This window comes from Coenobita brevimanus, chromosome 51, assembly GCF_032717465.1.
Source record: "Coenobita brevimanus isolate Jiangsu-jjx chromosome 51, ASM3271746v2, whole genome shotgun sequence".
Taxonomy (NCBI): Eukaryota; Metazoa; Arthropoda; class Malacostraca; order Decapoda; family Coenobitidae; genus Coenobita; species Coenobita brevimanus.
Genome location: NC_137004.1, coordinates 26,786,451 through 26,809,252, shown reverse-complemented (window position 1 = coordinate 26,809,252; position 22,802 = coordinate 26,786,451). Strand labels below are relative to the sequence as shown.

General features: G+C 43.6%; 1 protein-coding gene and 1 non-coding gene across 3 annotated transcripts in view; both read right to left on the bottom strand.

The window, feature by feature from the left end:
- The window catches only part of LOC145400254 (ADP-ribosylhydrolase ARH3-like), a 92,801-nt gene extending 84,284 nt beyond the window's left edge, over positions 1 to 8,517 (bottom strand). For both annotated transcript variants that reach the window (XM_080272770.1, XM_080272771.1), the window contains exons 1-2: positions 8,348 to 8,517; positions 2,976 to 3,075 (exon numbers count right to left, since the gene is read on the bottom strand). In XM_080272770.1, the coding sequence (XP_080128896.1) occupies positions 2,976 to 3,075; positions 8,348 to 8,513 (266 nt within the window). In that variant the 5' untranslated portion in view covers positions 8,514 to 8,517. The remainder of the gene's footprint in view (positions 1 to 2,975; positions 3,076 to 8,347) is intronic.
- A 511-nt stretch (positions 8,518 to 9,028) lies between these two features.
- Positions 9,029 to 9,147, bottom strand: LOC145400306 (5S ribosomal RNA). The gene has a single exon (XR_013897413.1). It is a non-coding gene; the product is annotated as a 5S ribosomal RNA (ribosomal RNA).
- Positions 9,148 to 22,802: the final 13,655 nt, after the last annotated feature.

The following is a 22,802-nucleotide window of genomic DNA, read 5'->3' as shown; positions in this document are numbered from 1 at the left end:
TGCTGTTCTTTGTATTCTCTCAATCTTGTTTATATCTTTCTTTTTGTGTGGGCACCACACTACCGCTGCATATTCTAACCTGGGGCGGATCATGGCCACTATCAATTTTTTCATCATTTCCTCATCCATATAATGAAATGCTACTCTTATGTTAGTCAAGAGCTTATAAGTCTCTCCAACTATCTTGTTAATGTGCTTTTCTGGTGACAAACTATCTTGGACCAGCACTCCCAAATCTTTCTCTTCTCTCCTTTTTGTGATTAATTCATTACCCAAAAAATAATTCAGTGATGCTCTCCTGGTACTTTTACCCATTTCCAATATTTTACATTTCTTTACATTAAATTTCATTTCCCACGTCCGGCTCCAATTGTGTATCCTATCCAAATCCTCCTGCAGTATTTTACAACCCTCCTCAACCTCTATCTTCCTCATGATCTTTACATCATCTGCAAACAGACTCGCATAACTGTTCACTCCATCTACCATATCATTTACGTAAATCAGGAACATTACTGGCGCCAACACTGAGCCTTGAGGGACTCCACTTGTTACTTCCCTCCATCCAGACATCTTTTCCTTTATTACTGTCCTCATTTGTCTGTCTCTCAAAAAGTCTCTCATCCATTCCAGAAGTTTCCCCTTTAGTCCTCCTATATATTCTAGTTTCCACATTAGTCTCTTATGAGGTACCTTGTCAAAGGCCTTCTCTAAGTCTAAGTACACACAATCCACCCAACCATCTCTCTCCTGTACCACATCAATCGTTCTTGAGTAACAGCTCAACAAGTTTGAAACACATGACCTTCCACTTCTGAATCCAAACTGACATTCAGACAAAATATTCATCTCTTCCAGATATTTTATCCATCTGTCTTTCAGGATTCTCTCACACAATTTTGCGACCATGCTGGTTAGAGACACTGGTCTATAATTCAGGGGTTCTTCCCTGTTTCCTCCCTTGTAAATTGGTACCACATTTGCCCTCTTCCATTCTTTTGGCACTTTCCCCTCTTCCAGTGAGCATACAATTAAGCTGTGAATTTTATACGCCAGTTGTTCTCTGCATTCCTTCAGTACCCAATTAGAAATTCCATCAGGTCCTGGGGCTTTCCTTACATCTTGAGTTTCCAGTAATTTATACACTTCCTGCACCTCCACTTTTATATCTTTCATCACCGGAACATTTCTAATCACTCCCTCCCCTTCCACAAGCTCCTTTTCTTTAGTGAAAACTGACTGGAAACGTTTGTTCATTATTTCTGCTTGCATTGCCGCATCCTTAAAGACCTCTCCATCTACTTTCAGCTTGGTGATTCCTTCCTTTTGTTTCAGTTTGCCATTAACAAATCTATAAAACAGTTTGGGTTCATCCTTGCATTTGTCAATTACACCTTTTTCAAAATTCCTTTCTTCTTCCCTACGTATTCTTGTGTATTCGTTTCTTGTTCTTTTACATTCTTCCTTTGTTCTGTCGTTACCTCTCTTTCTCCAATTGTTCCACCCCTTATCTCTCTCTTTTTTGGCTATCATACACCTTCTATTAAACCACTCCTTTTTCCTGTTTTCTTTCCCTCTTACTCTTGGTACAAATTTTTCCACTCCCAAATTATAGAGGTCTAGAAAGATATCCCGCTTCCTCTGTATCTCTCTTGTTTCTCTGAATTTTCTCCAATCCGCATTTTCAAAAAAGTTTCTCAATCCTGTAAAATTTGTTTTGCCAAAGCTGTATCTTCCCTGTCTATGAAGCTCGTCTCTTGGCTCGACGTTTCCTATTAACATCTGGAACTCAATGACCACGTGATCACACGTGTGTGTGTGTGTGTGTGTGTGTGTGTGTGTGTGTGTGTGTGTTTACTGACACATTGGAGGAATAACTCTATATGGCCAAATCTACACCTACTGAAAGGTCAGATACTTTTCCATCAGACCTTGTATAACAAGCACCACTGAAGTTTATGGTTCCCAGATAATAAGCATCACATAATAGTAATGTGATGCTTGCTTCCAATGCACTGCCTCTGTCTGGATGATTGGTGCCTGGTAAGACACATATTCAATACTTGTGAGTTTTAATCCTAAGGATAAAATTTTACAACCACAGGAGGGTAATGTACTTTCATTTTGTGACAACCACAATCACTGTGAAATGTTTCATATTTTATATGGTGATATGTTTCAAGCTTTGTATAGATAAGGCAAAATACTGGAATAGATAAAGTACTAGTCAATTACATACTACTTTCAGAATGTAATCTGTTATTATTACAATTACACTACAGAATTCAGAATCATATTACATATTACGACCTATTACCCGTATAAACTGTAACCAATTACAGCCTATTACTATTACATATTATCTCATACCCAACTCAGTTCTTGCCTACTACATTCAAAATACCCACACAGTGATGTGGCTCCAATGTCATGGCTACGGTACATGCGCACCCAGCATCCGTCCTGCCCAGATGTTCCTTTCCTGTGCAACTTGTACATCATGCAAGGATAATGGCACTAGTTCATACAGCATGGCTTCAAGCACCAAACCTTTCACCTCTATGAGCAAAGGGAAGTGGTGATGGTAGTGGTGACAATAAAGACAGTGATGATGAGGATGATAAGATAAGAGGTACAGACGGTAACTCAACACCATCAAAAGTTGGGCTCTCAGTGCATTACGTATGCTTAGTACATCAACGAGTACTACTAACCACCCATGGGGAAGGTTGCCATGCCTTTTGATGCATTTTAATTGCAGTCAAGATGAACTGCACCCTTACCATCATTTCTGTCTTGAGTCTGGGATGATTTCTCCCATTACAGTTTATTATGCCTGGATAGTTTCACATAATGGCAGAAATCCTTTTCCTCAATGCACCTCCAAAGATGGGGGCATAAGTGAACAAAACAAATAATAAAAAAACACATAAATAAATTATCACAAGAGCATACAAATAAACTACCAGACAAACCTTTTGGCCATGTCTGTGCCATTGAACTTCTTCTCCTTGATAAGTGAGACAGCCACACAACGTGTCATAGCGGTGTCATCGGTGTACTGCTTGTATGGAACTAAAAGAGAGAAAAAGATATTACAGTATTTAATATCCCGTTAGTCCAGTACTGAGATATAAAAATCAATCTAACTGGCTTGCTATTTCAACCAGTCAGTTGGAAGAGCAACCACTTAAAGAACCAATACATTCACCCACATATTATGGTGCCAGTTGGGGGGGGGGGGAAACTCTTGGCATCATACTGTACCTGCTGCATTTGTGTACAATGCTCCTTCACTTTATGAAGCCTTAGCTTGCTTGATCACACTTTACATAGCAACCATTACCATTAGCGTTCACTTGGATAAGTGATTAAAGTTCACCACTTCCATGGTTCTAGACTACAGTAATGCCCCAATATATGATACCACTAGACGCAATACCCCGGCTTAGTGATGGGAGTACAAATATCACCAGGCCCTGATACGCGATGGGCGAGCCACGGTTTAACAATGGGCCCTCCGATGTTGCGCCCACAGACGACGGGCTGAAATTTTGAATTGTGCGCGTTCCCGTGGCCAGCTGAGCCCACCCACCTCCCAGGATGCGCAGAAACACACGTGCAGGCCCCATTGCCATCACTTACCCCACCTCCTCGATTGAGGAGATCCAGACAGAATCGCAGGAGGTGCTCAAGACCATCAAGCCTGAAGCATTCCAGGGATGCATGGGCTCGTAGAAAAACACTGGGACCACTGTATATATGCCCAAGGGGACTACTTTGAAGGCGACAGTGAGAACTAAGAGGTAAGGTAACTTATTTTCCTACAATATTCAAATTACCGAAACTTTTGGGTACAACCTCATATTGTGTGATTTTGGGTCCAAATAAGTGAGATAATGTCTGGTAAGGGTGCTGCATGTGGTGGGGCTAGTGGAGGCCCCAGTCGTGGTGGTATGTGGCCTGTTAGCGATGGCGCTGGTGATGTTCCCACAAAGCATGTACGTAAGACTGTGTCACTGGAGATGAAACTGGAAATCCTGAAGCAGCACGACAAAGGCAATGGTGTGTGTTCTATTGCCTCAGCTTTCCACCTGGCCCAGTCAACTGTCTCCACCATCATAAAGAAGAAGGCCATTAACTCCTCATGACTGCAATTATTTCAGGCAGGATACCTCACACAATCACAATTCGGGGGTGTTTTGGCGAGTTCCATCAAGGGCAAAGGCAAATTGATTGTGTTCTGATTAAAGAGGAAGAATTTACACACCTGACAATGCAATCCGCACCCCCGTCCGTCAGTTAAAAAAAAAAAAAATTATAATAGTTACCCCTCAAAAACAATCGAAACTGTGAACATTTTGATAACTACCTATTTTTCTTGTTGAAGCAGGTCATTTCAAAGTGTTTTGTCACACCAACCAAGAAAACAGGTGCATGTAGGTGTGGGGAAATAAAATAGGCCGTGGAGAGTAGGCCTACAGGTACGGGGCTAACAGGGGTTGGAAATAACCAGCTTTTTGCATGAAAAGAAAGCGCTTCAGTGTGTTCTGTAACATCTATCATGAAAATAGGTGTGTATGTAGGTGTGGGGAGATAACTAGTGTAAGCAGTAGGCCTACAAGGCCTAGGTGGTACTTGAGTTCTTGCTGTTTACTCACTGTCAGAGTCCAAGAGCAGGTGAGGCAGGTGGCCTAGGGGTGCGTAGCTGGGACATGGTGGGGAACTACCCACTGCAGAGAACTCTGAAGACAGTCACAAACTCACGTCCAGTGGCGACTCCACTGTAGCCGGTGCGCTGGACTGTGGTTCAGAGGTGGAAGGCCTGTCTTGGGGAGGCAGTGGTGTGGAGCCAGGGCTGGACATGGCAGGGGTAATGGGCCTGAAAAAACAGTCAATCGTTGATTGACGCAAGCAATGAAGAGTCTGACAATTGATGATGCGCTGCCTGAAAGCACACACTTCCTCCACAAGTCCCAAGAGCCCCATCTCCCTGTCGCAGTCCAGGTGTTGCAGGTAGTCGAGAATGAACTTGACGTGCTCCTGGAGTGCACTCAGCTTGGGCATGGCAGAAGTAGTGGCACGCTGAGGAGTCCCCATCCTCGTCGCTTTCCTCATCGGAATCTTCCAGTTGGGTACTTGTACCTGCGACTGAAGATGCGACCTTGTTATCAGACATGATCTGATACCCAGGATCACCCTCGTCATCATCCAACCACTCATGCACTTTGTCCACATCAACATCATCGCCAGCCACACGAAGATGTGCATGGAAGTCATCCACGTCAAAACCTAGGAAATTGTGCACCACATCAGCTCCGAGAAGCGGGCGAGACCAACCACTTACCAGAGTCTTGACAGAGACTCCTTCCATGCACTGGCCCAGTTATAGATGGCTGACTTGATGTTGTAGCGGCGAAGGTTTCCTATAGTCTGCTGGCCTCGTGTGTCCCGTCCCTCCCTGAGCTCGTCCTCATCTTCAGGAACAACCATCACCTCGTCCTGGAACTTCCGACAGTACAGCCTCTTCGTTGCCACGATCACTCCTTGGTCCATTGGCTGGATGAGAGCAGTCATATTAGGTGGCAGAAACATGCACCTAATCCGGCCATTCTCAGCCACCAACTCCTTGTCGGACAGAAGCGCAGGTGCATTGTACATGAGAAGGAGGGCCTTTACCTGGTCACGTGGGATTCCCAGTGTGTTCGTCTGGTAATGGATGATCTCCTTGACGAAGTGCTCAAGAAACCAGCCTCGGAAGATCTTGGCTGTGAACCAAGCCTTCACAGAATGGTACCAAACAACAGGAAAAATATCCATCACCCCATGAAGACACCAAGGCTGCTTTGCACGGCCAACAATAACGGGCTTGAGCCAGTGCATGCCGTTAGCACTATCACAACACACAGCAGATATTTGTTGCTTGGAGAGCTTGCGGCCAGGTACACGCTTCTCCGTCTCCTCAGCTAGAGTGTTCGTTGGCAGCGAGCGATAGAATGGACCAGTTTAGTCTGTGTTGTAGACTTGACTGAGAGTGAGGCCCTCCCTGTCGATCAAGCCCTTCACCTCCTGCCGAAACTCCTCTACTCCATCCTCGTTGGCTTCCAGAGCTTCGCCATGGGCCTTACAGTTGGTAAGTCCATGCCGTAACTTGAAAGCGAAGAGCCAACCCTCGGGTGCTTTGAAGTCTAGGGTATCGTGGAGCCTTGTGAACTTTTCAGCAGCAGCCTTCAGCTCTGTACCACGCACCAGCACACTAGCAGCATGTTGCTGAAGATACCAAATCAGCGTGGAGCGGTTAATTTCTGAAACCTGGGAGGGTACATAACCTTCCTCTCCACATTGCATTTGGTCTTCCATGCGAAGTCAGCCGTGTACTGAGTAGGTTTGTTGTGGGATTTCTTGTTACCAAACAATGTAGAGAGGGGCAGGTTGAATTCACAGAGGATGCGTGACGTCAACTGTCCCGTGTCCACCTTGTCCATTCTCTCTCTCTTCCTCTCCAGAGTCAGAACCACTCGTTTCCTCTTCTCAGGCAGCGGGGCCATCATCAAACACATAAAGAAGAAGCAGAAGAGGAACAGTAGAGCCTGCAGGAGGTAGGGCACCACCACAAAAGCAAGCACATGGGAGGCCATGGTGATGAAAGTGCACTCACGATGAAGGACGGGTGGGAAATGGGGAGGATGCAGGGGTGCTCTAGCGGACATCGGCGGAACTATGGACCAAAACATAGTTGGTCCACACCGTGCGTCAGGTTCAGATTTCAGGGGAAAAATAGTTTGTTTTTCCTTTTTTTTTTTTCATTTTTTGGGCAATTTGGGGGTTATGAAGTCCCGGACCGAAAATGTCCATATATTGGGGTGTCCGTGAATTGGGTGTCCAGATATTACAGAGATTACTGTAGTTAATATGAAAAACCAAAGTAAAAATTTGGAGATATAAGCCTTCAAAGTTGCACAAAAAGAGGCTGATGGCATCACGAGCCTCCAGTGGCTGTGATGTCACAGACCGCCAAGCCCAGAGACAAAACAAGACTGTGATCCCCAGCTAAGGTGTGTGATTGTGGTTCTGCTGATTAGCCAAGTGTTGCTTCGTCATGACCATGTCAGCAAATAGCCACCATTGAAGCTTTGTTCCACTGTGCAAGAACACAAGTAGAATCACACCAGAAAAAAGAGCACTGTTCCAAGAGATGAAAACCAGGAAGCTACGGTGGCAAGCAGTGCATCAAGAGTGCCCCATCACAACTGGCAACTCCGACTGTTGTGCAGCAATGTGAGGAAATACCAAACAGGAGGAAAACATTATAATTTTTATCATCATATAGGTTCCTGCAAACCTAATTATCTGAAATCCAATCAAAAATTTGTGCTTAATATGACTATTAATAAAAAATCAGGTTTCAGTGCTAAAACATAATAAAGTTAGCAGATATTTACCCAAAAGATTTTCAACACTCATTGATAAACTTCCATTTTGCATAAATATTAATTTAAAACACACGTACAGTAAATGTATTTGCATTGTAAATCAATGCAAATACATTTACTTGTGTAGAGTACAACTCTCATGTGTGGGAAGGCTCCCCACATACAGCTCTTCTCAGTAAGGTGGAGTCAAAGGCTTTTCGTCTCATTAACCCCCCTCCTCTTACTAGCTCCCTTCAACTTGTCTCTTTGCCGCACTGTTGCATCTTGATCTCTTTTCTATCGCTTCTTCAATGGTCACTGCTCCTCTGTACTGTCTGCTTGCATCCCTCCACCTCTAAGACGGGCACATAGCACCCGTGTAGCAGCAAACTGCTAGAGTTAACTGTTACTCCCAGTCCATCATTTATGCAACAGGTCAACTCTGGAACTGTCTCCCTCTGTCTGTATTTCCTGTTATCTATGATCTCCAGTCTTTCAAATGCAGTGTGTCCAGGCATCTCAAAATGAATGGATCTTGAATTTGGCTCTCTCTTGTATTTTTTCTCTTGGAAGGAACAGTAATTGCAGGCTCATGGCCTTTGGTTCCTTCTTCTTAGCATGAAAAAAAAAAAAATTACACAAACCAATTGGATTGAGCCGGTGATGGTTTATATCTAAGGGGTGGTTGGCATTGATTGCTCATGTAATGCCACTCAGGGATGAATGAGGCTGGTTACTCTCATCTTAAATGTCGGGACCAACTGCCTAGCCCCGGGCTCCTACACTCCTCATGGGGCAACGTAGGATTGGATGATGGATGGATGGACAAACTTGTACACGACCGTCAACAAGTACATTTCCCATCTGTTACCAATGCATATATTTAGACTACAAAGATGTACATATAACAAGCTACTACCAGGTAAAAAACTTACCTTTAATGTCTGGGTCACAGAGTCGCTTGAAGTATGAGTTGAGGACAGAGCGTGAGGTCTGTGACTCTCCCTCAAAGGGTGCCCCAAGACAGTCCCCCATCAAAGCACCTACCAAGCAGCCTCTGAACCTCCCAGCAGCAGCCTCCATAGCCTCCACTACTGCCATATCAAGAAACTGTGTAAACAGACCACAAGTTAGTACTTTCAGATTTTTTTTTTTTTTTAGATCAAAACAAACTGAATTTGGCTTCAAAAAGAAGAAAAAATAAAGTTAAAAGCCCATTTTTTTACTCTCAATGAATAAATTCTGGAGACTGTGGAAAGAATCTTTGAGAAACTTTCAACATCACCCAGCCATTAGAAATGGTGATGGGACGAATCAATCCACACACAAAGGGCTGAGGTGTGGGTCATTTCTTTATATTTCAATTTAAATGGTAGTTGTCAAGGTCTTGTCTACTCTTATAAAATGCACATCTCATGGTATCATTATCATGTCCATCATGCAGGGAGCTATTGGGTGTCTAGATCAAACCACTGTAACTGGTGACCTTGGGTCACATCATTCATCATTCATTGCCAGACGCCATGTATCCCAAACGGGGTGGCCAAGGGCTTAGAGTTAATTGTTTTACAGGGAGGGGCACTAATCCTCCACCAACCCCACTTGACACGTAGGGATGCCGACAGCATCTGGTGTTCCCAGGCGGTCACCCATCCAAGTACTAACCAGACCCAACGTTGCTTAACTTCGCTGATCGGACGGGAAGCGGTGTACTCAACGTGGTATGGCCGTTCACACCACCATTAATATGTGTGCAGCTTCAGAGAGAGAGTTCTAGAAGGTATGATTAGTGAAAGAGTGAATATTGATAAGATGCAGTTTGGGTTTATGCCAGGCAGGTGGACCACTGATGCCATACTCATTGTTCATCAGCTTCAGGAAAAATATATTGGGAAGAAAAGGAATCTGTATTTTGTTTTTGTTGATTTGGAAAAGGCCTTTGACCAGTCCCTAGAGAGGTGGTGAAGTGGGCAATGAGAAAGCCTGAGTTGAAGGAGTGGCTGGTAAGGGTGGTTATGGCCATGTATGTGGGTGCTCACACCCAGGTAAGAGTGAATGATGATTTAAGTGATGAGTTTTCCATGAATGTTGGTATGCATCAGGGGTCAGTTTTGGGTCCAATGATGTTTATCATGGTACTTGAAGCCCTCTCACGACTTCAGAAATGGACTCCCGTGAAAGAAGTATGCTGATGATTTGGTGTTGATTGCAGAGAATGAAAGGGAGGCAGAGGAAAGATTTAGGAAGTGGAGAAATGGTATGGGGCACAAGAGTTTACGGGTAAATGCAGATAACACAAAAGTGATGATATCTTGGGTTGGTGGCGGTAGTCAAAAACGAGGGAGAGTGGCCATGTGCAGTTTGCCACAAGGGCGTGGGAAGTAATTCAATCTTGTGCAGTGTTTGTGATAAATGGGTGCACAAGAGATGTAGTGGTATTAGAGGCAGACTGCAAGATAATGCCGATTTTATGTGTGTGGCGTGTCGGGGAGAGCAGGTGGAGACTGTCAGGCATGAAAGGATTGAAATTGCTGGTGAGTCTCTTGAGTGTGGAAGAGTTTTTTATTTCAAAGACATGTTATGTGCTGGAGGTGGGGCTGCAGCTAGCTCTGTGGCTAGGGTGAGAGGTAGTTGGAAGAAGTTCAGGGAGCTGTTGCCTCTCCTGACATTGAGAGGACTCTCCCTACATGCTTAGGGGTCTTTGTATGCAGCATGTGTTGGGAGCGCAATCCTGTATGGTAGTGAGACCTGGGCAGTAAAGGTAGAGGATATTCACAGGCTCAAACGTACAAAAATGACAATGATTAGATGGATGTGCAGTGCATCCCTGCATGCAAGGCCTGGGGGAGCTGGGTTTATGATGGAAGAGTTGAGAGGTAGGATGGGATTGGAGTGTATTGGTGTTGTGATGAGAAGAGGTAGATTGAGATGGTTTGGACAAGTGGAGAGGATGGGGGATAATTGGGTGCAGAAGGTGAGAAGTGTTAATATTGGGGGTGGGGTTGTGACGGGTAGACCAAGAAAGACGTGGGACGAGGTCATTAAGTGTGACCTCAGGGTTAAGGGACTGAACAGGGAAGCTGCCATAGATCATGCAGCACGGAGAGCTGCCATTAGGTGACCAAGGCTGACACATGCAAGCATGTTGGAACCTTCAAAAATGAAACAAAACAATTACACTAAGAGGACAAATGCCTCTATGAATACCATACACTTCTTTTTCCCCTTTTCCTTTGTACAGGGGAGTAATTATACCTGACTACCAATCCTCCAGGACTCTACCTTCCTCCCAGGCAATCTGCACATCTTCCAAATCCATTTGCTACTATCTCTCCCCAGTGCTTCATCATTTCACCACACACTCCATCAATTCCTGGGGCTTTCCCAATTTTGACTTTCTAATTGCATTCACTACTTCCATCCTACTGATCTCTTCCTCCCTTCTCACCTCCACCTTCTCCTAGCCATTTGCCAACCACTTATACTCACATTACCTTCATTCTCTTTGTTTAACAGTACCTTAATCTGTTCTCTCTATCTGCTCACGTTTTCTCCCTTTTCCATTATCAATCTATCATTTTTATCTTTCACTTCCCTATTAACTTCTTTATCACCAGGTCTAACTCTCTTTACCTCCTTCCAAAATAATTTCTTACATTCCCTCCAATTTACACTCAAATTCCTTCCAAATTCCTCATCCACACTCTTCTTACTCTCTAACTAATCTTTTCACCTCCCTCTTCCTCTCTACATATAGCTCTCTCTTCCCTCTCTACTTCCTCCATGCCTCTGCTCCTCATCCACTCACTACAATTTTCTTCTTTTGTAACTTACAATATCTCACCTTTTCATTCCATCATGCTGTTCGGTCTCACCTTTACATTCCATCATGCTGTTCGGTCTCACCTTTTCATTCCCCCGTGCTGTTCGGCCTCACCTTTTCATTCCACTATGCCCTTCCTTGCATCCCCTTTCGTCTTCTCTTCATCCCACACACCACCTGACATGCAGCACAGATTTCATTTGGAAATAGCTTGCACAAACCTTCCAACTGCTTCAAGTCATATTTACCCAATCACACCTTCTCTTCTCTCTTGTATTCTGCCTTTTTTCCATCCTCTTGCAAGCTTTCTATCCTCCTTGTATGAACTACTTCCTCTTGTCCTTCTCTCCTTCTGTTCATCCATTACATTTGTACGGTACCTTGACTTTCACCACCACCAAGTGGTCAGAAAGTCCACTCCCCTAACCTCTGTATGCCCTTGCATCTATTACCTACATACCTTCTCACTCTCTCATCCACATATGCAAAATCAATCACTGCCTTCCGTTCATTCAGTCCACTACCCACTTTTCTCATCACTTGCCACGTTTACATGTGGATCATTTTGTGCCTAAAGAGGGTAATGGCTATCACCAACCCTCTCCCTGCACAAATGTCCACTAGAGCTTTAGAGCAATATAAATAAATATTAAAACAAGGCAAGTTTTATTTATTTATTTACTATCATATTTTACTTTTTTTTTTTTTGATAATGAGAAGAGCCGAGCACAGAACTTGGTCTATCTATCTATCTATCTATAGCCTGACGCCCTAATCCCGCAAAGGGTGGCCACAGACAAAACGCCTCGAAGTCGCTCTGTCACCCACCATTTGACTACCCTCCCCCCAACTCACCCCCCCCTCCCTCATATACCTCTCGACTCCATCCCTCCACCTCATCCTCGGTCTACCCCTCCCTCTCCCTCCCTCCACCTCACCTACATACACCCTCTTAGTCAGTCTTTGATTCTCCATTCTCTCCACATGTCCAAACCACCTCAGTGTATTCCTCCTAATCTTCTCAACCACATCCACATCTACCCCACAACGTTCCTTCACTTCTTCATTCGTCAACCTGTCCCTTCACGTCACTCCACATGCTCCTCTCAAGTAACTCATTTCCACTGCTCTCACTCTTGACTTGTTCCCCTCTTGCAAGGTCCACGCCTCGCTTCCATACGTTAGGGCAGGGATCACTATACCATCATGCAGTGACTTCTTAACTTCCATACTCACCTCCCTATTTCTCATCACTGCTTTCAGTGTACCAACAGCCTTCCTTCCCTGCTGTACCCTCTCACGTACTTCATCCCCCAAAGTTCCATCCTTACTCGTCACACTACCCAAGTACAGTACTTGAATGCACTCACATTCTCCATATCCTCACCATCCAACCTCACTGCACACTCTGTGACTTCATTCCTCTCAAACACCATAACTTTACTTTTGTTTACATTAACTTTCAGCTTCCTCCTCCTACACACTGTCCCAGATTCATTCAACAAACCTTGCAACTCCCATTCATCTTCATTCAACAATACTGTATCATCAGCAAACAGCAACACCGGAAGCTTCCAAATCTCACCCTCATTCATTAGGGACAGCCCCACATCCACTGCCCTACCTTGCATCTCCTTTACAACCCCATCCATATATATATTAAACAGCCATGGAGACATCACACACCCCTGTTTCAGTCCCACATTGAGATCAAAGAACTCACTCAGCTCACCATCAACTCGCACCGTAGCCCTAGCTCCCTCGTACATACTCTTCACAGCATTCAGCAATTTCCCCTCAACCCCATATATTCTTAATACCTTCCACATACCTTGCCTATCTATTCTGTCATAAGCTTTCTCCAAGTCCATAAAGGCAGCATACACTTTCCTTCCCTTCTCTAGATACTTCTCTACTAAACATCTCAGAACAAATATCTGATCTACACACCCTTTTCCCTTCCTAAAATCCCCCTTGTTCTTCTCCAACTAGCTCCTCTGTCATATGCCTAACCCTATCAATGAGTATTCTACCATATATTTTACCAGTCACACTAAGAAGGCAAATACCCCTATGGTTACCACATACTTCTCTTTCCCCTTTTCCTTTGTACAGAGGAACAATTATACCTGATTTCCAGTCCCCTGGAACCCTTCCCTCTTCCCAAGCCAATCTACACAACTTCCATATCCACTCCACAACAATCTCACCCCCATACCTAAGCATTTCACCACACACTCCATCAATTCCTGGGGCCTTTCCCAGCTTAATCTTCTTTATCGCTTCCACTACTTCCGCTCTACTGATCTCTTCCTCCCTCCTCTCATCTCTTCTTCTCCCAGCCATTCCCCAACCATTTATACTCACACTGCTCTCACTCTCTACATTCAACAAATCCTCAAAGTGCTCCTTCCATCTCCTTAATTTCTCTCTCTTCTCCACCAACAATCTATTATTCCCATCTTTCACTCCCCTACTATTTCCCCTTTCACACTGCCTTACTTTCTTTACCTCCTTCCAAAACAATTTCTTACTCTCCCTCCATTTCACACTCAGATTCCTCCCAAACTCTTCATCCACTTTCTTCTTACTCTCCTTCACCAGTCTCTTAACCTCCCTTCTCCTGCTCACATATACCTCTCTCTTCTCTCTCTCATCTTCTCCCCTACCTCTACTCGCCAACCATTCGCCATATGCCTTCTTCTTTTGTTCCACAGCTCGTTTCACCTCATCATTCCACCATGCTGTCCCTTGCACACCCTTGCATCTCCTCCTCACTCCACAATCCGCCTCACACGCTGAGCCTATCTCTTCCGTGAATATCTTATATACGTCTTCCACCCCTTCCATCTGCTCTAGCTCATACCTTCCCAATCTTTCTTCCACTATGCTCTTATACTCTGTCATTTTCTCACTATCTTGCAATTTCTCCACTCTTCTCACAGGAGCTGCTTCCTCCTGTCTTCCCCTACGTCCCCTCAACCACTTTCTTTGCAGCTCTACCTTGGCCATCACTAAGTGATGGTCCGAGACTCCATTCCCCCACCCTCCACACTCTTGCATCCAACACTTGTCTTCTCATTCGCTCATCCACACACATGTAGTCCATCATTGCCTTTCGTTCAACAAGTTCACCATCCATCCTCCTCATTACTCTCCATGTATACCGGTGGATCATCTTATGACGAAAGTAGGTGTTGGCTATTGCCAACCCCTTACAAGCACAGATGTCCACCAAAGCACTACCATTCCCATCTACTTCAGCTGGCACACCCCACTGACCAACCACTCCATCCACTCGTACATTCCCAACTTTGCCATTCATGTCTTCAATCAACAGCACTCTCTCGCTCCTCTCAAACTTGTCCATACATGCTTCTACTCTTGCCCAAAACTCATCTTTCACTCTTGCCACTCGATCCTCTGTTGGAGCATACACACATACAATCGCCCATGCTTGTATACCTACTTTCATCCTCACCCATACAATCCTTGCACCCACTGTTCCATACTCTCTTATATTCTCCTTCCACTTCTTGCTTATCATCAGACATACTCCCTCTCTTGCCCTCTCATTCTCACTGACTCCCGCACATATACCTACACCATATTCCCATTCTCTCATCCTTTCACCTTCCCATTTAGTTTCAGTCAATCCACATATATCCACTTTTGCATCCTCAAGCACCTGAACAATCTCTCTCTCTTTCACTTCATCATTCACTCCTCTCACATTCCATGTTCCCACCCTAAGAATGTCCTTTGTCCGTTCCTTAGTCGTCAACGTATGGTCCGTCCGGGTCCGAGGCGCTTTATTTGCTTTTTTAGTTAGTTCTTTTTACGGGGTGGGGCACTAACCCACCACCAACCCTTTTAGTCGCCTCGTACGACAAGCAGGGATACTGGGGGAGTATTCTTGAAACCCCCCTACCCCCAGGGGGGAAGAGGTGGTGAAGGTATGAACTTGGTACAGGTGTAGCAGAGTGCAAGGCGCTGCACCAAACTTCATCTCATATACAATAATCTCTTTATATTTCACAAGATGGAGACAGAAATATTGTGCAGGTACAACAGCATTACAAAGTTCTTTATATTCAAATGGAAGAAAACAAGACTGAGACAACAGCCTCAAACAAACAAACACACAGAAGATTTCTTATGATGATTACCATAATTTAAAAAAACATCAATTGACAAATATAGTAACAGTCCAATTATCCATCATAATTAAGCCAAAACCATGTCGGATGTTGCAGATTTTTGGATGATGACACACTACCCCCTCCAAGCCCCTCTAGAAGGGGTATAACCCCAACAAAAACCCTATGTTGTACTGTATATATATTCAAACATAGAAATAACACCCCTAAATTGGCTTCCTAAATAAAAAGCAGTATTCAGTATACAGTATATATTATGCAATACAGTATAACCACTGTATATACAATTAAGCCTCACTTCAAAGGACTAATTGGGGCCCAAGCCATTCTGCACCAAAGATTTTCACCGTGGCATCACCAACTGTTTTCACTACCACTGCAGTACTGTACAGGTACTGTATACCTCGATATACAATACCTCTAGGTGCAATACCCTGGCTTAACGTTGGGGGTAGGAATACCAACACACCCCACCTAACGATGGCCAAACCCCAGTTTAACGATGGGTTTTGGTATTTTTAAATTGATTTTGATGATATTTTAGACTAAAATTGTGTGTTTGGGTTGATTTATAAACCGTTTTTAAACTCAGACTAATGTGTTTTGGCCACAGGTGGGGTGAACATTGTCAGTCTGGGGTAAGGTTTATGAAGACTGATTTTTTCCAAACTTATATTTGATGATTTTCAGATTTTGTTTATTGGTTTTAGCGAGTTATTTATAGATGTTAGGCTTAGGTTAGCTTCTTTCACAGCTGTTATGCCATTTAGATTGGCTTTAAATGTTTTTGGGCTCATTTGGGTGTGTTTTGGACTTGGTTGGGGAGGGAACCATAGGTTGAAAAATGCATCCTATTACTTTACATGTTAAAGCTACCCCAATACACGATACCCTGCCTAACGATGGGTTTTTACCTAACCAATTGCATTGTTAAACTGGGGTATACTTGTACTGTTATGTATTGTACATTCACTACAATAATCAAATGGCATAATTGTATACAGTGGGTACCCGAGTTTAGCGTCTGCTTCATTCTGGTTATAACATGGCAAACTCAATTATCGCTGAACTCACGATATTTGTTTACATGTAAATAGCCATGTTCCTCCTGACTTGTGGCAGTATCCACTCATATTTACCTTAGTCCAAGTTATTCTCACATAATACTATAACAGTCTGCTGCACAACACGTAATATTCTAGCAAGGTTTAGACTCGATAAAGACCACATGGTTTAATCACGCATGTTCTAAAGCTGTCCGCAACAAGGAGAGGGCCTATAAAAGGTACCGGAGCCAACTCACCCCTGAATCACATCTTTTATACATTTCTGCCCGGAATCGTGCTAAGTCTGTTCTTCGCTCTGCTAAAAATAATTTCATCTGTACAAAATACTCTCAACTCTCCAACTCGAACTCTTCCCGCTTCTGCCACATTGTCAAAAACCTTTCTAACAACTTTACCTCATCATCCTTCCCTCCTCTTTTCTACTCTGATGGCTCTGTAGCTATTTCTTCTACTGATAAAGCAGATCTCTTCGCTCAGACTTTCTCCTCCAATTCCACCTTAGACGATTCCGGTGCTGTTCCTCCATCACTTCCCCCCTCTGACTTCCTCATGGCTAACATCAAAATTTCTTCAGCTGATGTATTTTCTGCCATTGCTGGCCTCAGTACTAATAAGGCATATGGGCCTGATGTAGTCCCTCCTGTTGTTCTCAAGAACTGTGCTTCTGTGCTTACACCCTGCCTAGGCAAACTCTTTCGCCTTTGTCTGTCAACTTGTACTTTTCCTTCTTGCTGGAAGTTTGCTCTCATTCAGCCAGTCCCAGAGAAGGGTGACCAATCCCAACCCTCTAACTATCGCCCAATTGCTTTAACATCCTGTATCTCAAATGTTTTTGAGTCTATTCTTAATAGAAAAATTTTAAAGCATCTTTCCTATCACAACCTTCTTTCCGATCGTCAGTATGGGTAATGTCAGGGACGCTCCACAAGCGATCTTCTCACCTACCTTTCAGACTCCTGGTCATCCTCCTTTTGGGACTCTGGCAAAAGCTTTGCCATTGCACTTGACATCTCAAAGGCTTTCGATCGAGTCTGGCATAAATCTTTAATTTCCAAACTGCCCTCTTATGGTTTCTATCCTTCTTTCTGAGTCTACATCTCTAGCTTCCTTTCTGGTCATTCTATAGCCGCTGTTGTAGATGGCTATTGTTCTTCTCCTAGAGATATTAGCAGTGGTGTTCCTCAGGGCTCTGTCCTATCACCAACTCTCTTCCTTTTATTCATCAATGACCTTCTAAGCTGTACATCTAACCCTATCCACCCATACGCTGATGACTCCACCCTTCACCTTTCCATTCAGTTCCCACAACGTCCATCTCAGCAGTTACTTCAACAGGCAAGGGATGAGGCTATGGCACACCTAATGTCTGACTTGGCTCGTATCTCTGCCTGAGGTAAAAATAATCTGGTTGTTTTTAATGCATCAAAGACTTAGTTTTTGCACCTATCAACCCGACAAAATCTTCCACAGGTATACCCACTTATGTTTAATAATATTCAGCTTAATCCTGCATCATCCTCGAACATGCTTGGGGTTTCATTTGCTCGGGACTTGTCTTGGAAAGATTATATCACATCTCTTGTAAAATCTGCTTCCAAGCGATTGGGTGTGCTAAGCCGACTCCGTTCCTTCTTTGCCCCTGCACAATTGTTGACTCTATACATGGGTTTTATCTGCCCCTGTGTGGAGTACAACTCTCATGTGTGGGGAGGCTCCCCACATACAGCTCTTCTCAATAGGGTGGAGTCAAAGGCTTTTCGTCTCATTAACTCTCCCCCTCTTACTGACTCCCTTCAACCTCTGTCTCTTCGCAGCAATGTTGCATCTTTATCTCTTTTCTATCGCTACTTCAATGGTCACTGTTCCTCTGAACTGTTTGCATGCATTCCTCCACTTCTACGACGGGTGCGTAGCAACCGTCTAGCAGCACACTCACCCCTTTTCTGTCCAACTCTCTAATGCAAGAGTTAACCGTTACTCCCAGTCCTTCATTTATGCAACAGGTCAACTCTGGAACTGTCTCCTTCTGTCTGTATTTCCTGCTTCCTATGATCTCCAGTCTTTCAAACGCAGTGTGTCCAGGCATCTCGAAATGAATGGATCTTGAATTTGGCTCTCTCTTGTATTTTGTTTTTCTCTTGGAAGGAACAGTTTTGCAGGCTCATGGCCTTTGGTTCCTTCTTCCTCACATAAAAAACACACACACACACACACACACACACACACACACACACAAGAAGATATTTTCATACATGAAAAGCATCATGGGCACCATCCTGCTTCAACCCACCAGTTCCTTCTAACTCGTGGCAATATCCCATTTGCCTCTTTTCTCAAATGCCACTTTAACCCCTAAACCACGGGGTTGTTTTTGCCTGACTTGCATGTCTCACGGGCATATTCGCGCTCCGACAGACTCTCTAAAAATATTTGCCAAAAATCAGTTATTAGTCCTAGAATATTAAAATTACATATGCATATGGCACATACCTTCAGCTTTCTCCTGGGAGCAGCACAGCAAGTATCCAACGAAACATCGTGTTTAGATAGGTGGAAGTTCTGCTACCTCGTGTTCTCATTAGGCTAGGCCTAGACCTAGGTGTTTTCCAAATTTTCTCTTGAAAACTAGAGTGTGTGTTATGTGCCGGAGTGCGCTATACACTGGGAAATCCAGTATAAGAATTTAGTCCAGTAGGCTCCTTGGCTCCAATAAAAGCAATTCCAGTCTACTGAAGTCCATTGCAGTGAGGTTTTACTGAAGTTATACTATACAATATAACTGTATTGTATATAAAGTTATACTATACAGTATAACTGTACTATATATACAGTACATTAAAGAATAACTGCATCATATATACAATATACTGGTAATCTGCAATTTTAATTTTTTTTTGCAAAAACCTTTTAAAAGATTCTTTGAGTATTTTCTGAGTGTGTTCAAGTTTCAATGTTTATTATTCCTTTTATAGGTGATGAACTGTGTTTACAAAGTAGTCTTTGTTCACAATTCCCAACAGCACCAAAGACAGACAGAAGCCAACTTGTGATGCATTAAAGACAGACAGACATTATCTTACCCATTTTTGACATGAAATTACCTTATCTGTGCTGATTTATCCAAATATAACCTAAATTTTTAAAACTTAACCAACCTATTTTATCCTAAGCTATATAACCTATCAATTACATATTTTCCTTGTTTACTGATGGATCCTCTTCATACTAAAAACTGCATTTCTATACATGTTTTCAGAGTCACTGAAACACTTCACAGGCGCACATATCCAACAGGTATGCATACCTATGATGGTCATCCAATATCAACTATGTCAGATTTTGAAGTGATTTTTTGCACAAGTTTCTTAAGGAATAGTGCAGATGCATTCCAGTCCCCAACCAAAGCTCACACAGTCATTTGTTAAATGCAGGGTATGTGCACACCAATCCTGTGTATGCAGGAACATGTTTTTCCGTTATAAAAGCTGACAGACCTAATATTTATCGTCTCTCATCTCTGTTTTTCTCCCATTTTTCCTCTTCCTCTTTTTTCCTTTCCACTTCTTTCTTTTCCTCCTCCTTTTACTCCTATCCCTACCTCTTACTCAGTTTCTTGTCACATCCAAAGGTTGGCAAAGAAGTCAAGGAAAACTCAGTAAAAAAGGAAAAACTGCACAAAAACACTGCATCCTGCACCCTCTTATCACTTGCAGAGACAATGTTTACCTAAGCCCAGGCAGGTGATTTTGGCCTCTATCTGGCTGACATAATACTTTTGCTCTCTCCCTCTCTCTCTCCACATCCAAAGGCTACAAAAGAAACAAACAGAAATAGAAAATCTATCTACTTATATCTATCTGTAGCCAGATGCCATAATCCTACATGGGGTGGCTGTTTGTCTTTGAGTTAGTGGTTTAATGGGGAGTGACACTAACCCTCAGCCAACCCACTTGCTGACATGCAGGAAACACATGTGGGTTGGTTATATGGTTACCACCCAGTGTTGTAACTGATTTCCTGGCTTACAGGAAACCAATTAACTTGTCACTCAATGTAAAGCCACCTGAAAAGGAAAGAAGAGTAATATAAGAGGACAGGAAAGATGTGAGAAATAGGAAGAAAGGAGGGTAGACACAGAAAAAGAATGAAAAAGGTGAAGGAAGGAGCAGGAAGCACTACATCATGAGTGGATGATTTAACTCATTATTTGGGCTTCCCTGGCTGAAAGAAAAGGTCTGGTATTAACAGAGAGAGAAAAAGAGAGAGAGAGAGAGAGAGAGTGTGAAACCACCACTTCCATGGTAGGCTGAGGGCTCAATATGTACACATCATTCTACGTTGGGTCTGGTTAGTACTTGGATGGATGACCGCCTGGGAACACCAGATGCTGTTGGCATCCCTACGTGTCAAGTGGCGTTGGTGGAGGATTAGTGCCCCTCCTTGTAAAACAATTAACTCTAAGCCGCTGGCCACCCTGTTTGGGATACATGGTGTCTGGCAATGAATGAATGAAAAATGATCTGGATGAAAGAATTGTATTATTATTCCCGTTTATTTTTCTCTTTAAAGAGAAAAAATTTGACTTCCCTCCATGCTGTCTGTTAATTCCACGAAAAGTACAAAATTGCTTTAATTGTGCCTGATTTTTTGATCTGTCGAATACTGGTGGATGTTAGTTGATATGGCATCAGATACTCTAAAAAGTACATAAGGTCCTCATTTAACATCGTACAGTAATCCTTCAATATCCGACATAACAGAGCCAAAGGCATGTCCGGATAACGAACATTATCCCCCTGCCATACCCAGACCCTACCTATACCCAACCTCCAACCTATACCTAACTTATTTGTAGAGTACCTCTTGCTTACTTGGGCAGTGTTTTCTGGTCATTTAGGCACATTTTTACACCAAAACACACATAGGAATATCCAAGGCAATGTTAAAATAAAAAAAAATAAAAAAAAAAAAGCTGAAAACCAAAAAACATCCTATCTATACACTACAGCATGTACAGTGTCCCTCTTAATTTGGGCACTGTTTTCAGGTCTATCTGCCATATTTAGACATCAAAACACACATAGGAATATCTAAAGTAATGTTAAACACCAACAAAACCATGCAAAAAAAAAACACTGAAAACCAAAAAACACCCTGCTTAACCCCTAAAAGACAGATGTTCGCATATGTTGTCCGAGGGTGCTAGGGCCAAAAAGACAGATGTCCGCATATGCGGTCACACCCTCCAAACCCACCCCACCCATACCCCCCAACCCCCAACCCTCACCATCCCTAACCCCTATGCCTCCCACAACCCCCCCTCCCCCAACCACCCCCACACCCCACCATCCCCCTACCACTCCCACCCTCTACCCCCTACCCTTCCGCATTCCCCAAACCCCCTACACCTCTAAACCACCACACCCCTCCAACCCCCACCACCACCCCCTCCCCTACCCACCCCACACCCCCCTCCCACATCCAGATCAATGAGGGATTGCTGTAGTATTGTTCCAAAAACCCACGACTATGAACAAAACTATGTTAAGCGTAGCATTCCTCCCACAGCACTGTCTTAAAATGTGAACATCATGCTAGTTATTGTACGTCAGTACATTATATATTCATTCATTCATTCATTGCCAGACGCCATGTATCCCAAACGGGGTGGCCAGGGGCTTAGAGTTAATTGTTTTACAGAGAGGGGCACTAATCCTCCACCAACCCCATTTGACACGTAGGGATGCCAACAGCATCTGGTGTTCCCAGGCGGTCACCCATCCAAGTACTAACCAGACCCAACGTTGCTATGCATACTCATTTACTACTCTCAATCATACAACCTTCCAACTATCATCCATCATGTAATGTTAACAGGGATAAAGCAAAATTCTTTTATAAAATTTATTCCAATATTTACACTCTATCTATTGCCAGACGCCTTAATCACATAAGAGGTGGCCACAAACAAATCGTCTCCATGTTGCCCTGTTCCCTGCCATTTCACTGCCCTGCTCCCAGCTCACAACCCCTTCTCTCATATACTTCTCCACTCTATCCATCCATCTCATCCTTGGCCTCCCCCTCTCTCCTCCCCTCCAACTCACTCACATACGCTCTCCTCATCAGTCTCTCGCTCTCCATTCTCTCCATATGGCTAAAACACCTCAATGTGTTTCTCCTAACACTTTCTACCACATCCACATCACAATGCTCCTTCACTTTCTTATTTGTCAGTCTGTCTCTCATGTGAATCCACATGCTCCTCTCAAATAACTAATATCCACTGCTCTCACTCTTGACTTCTGCCCCTCCAACAAGGTCCAAGCTTCACTTCCAT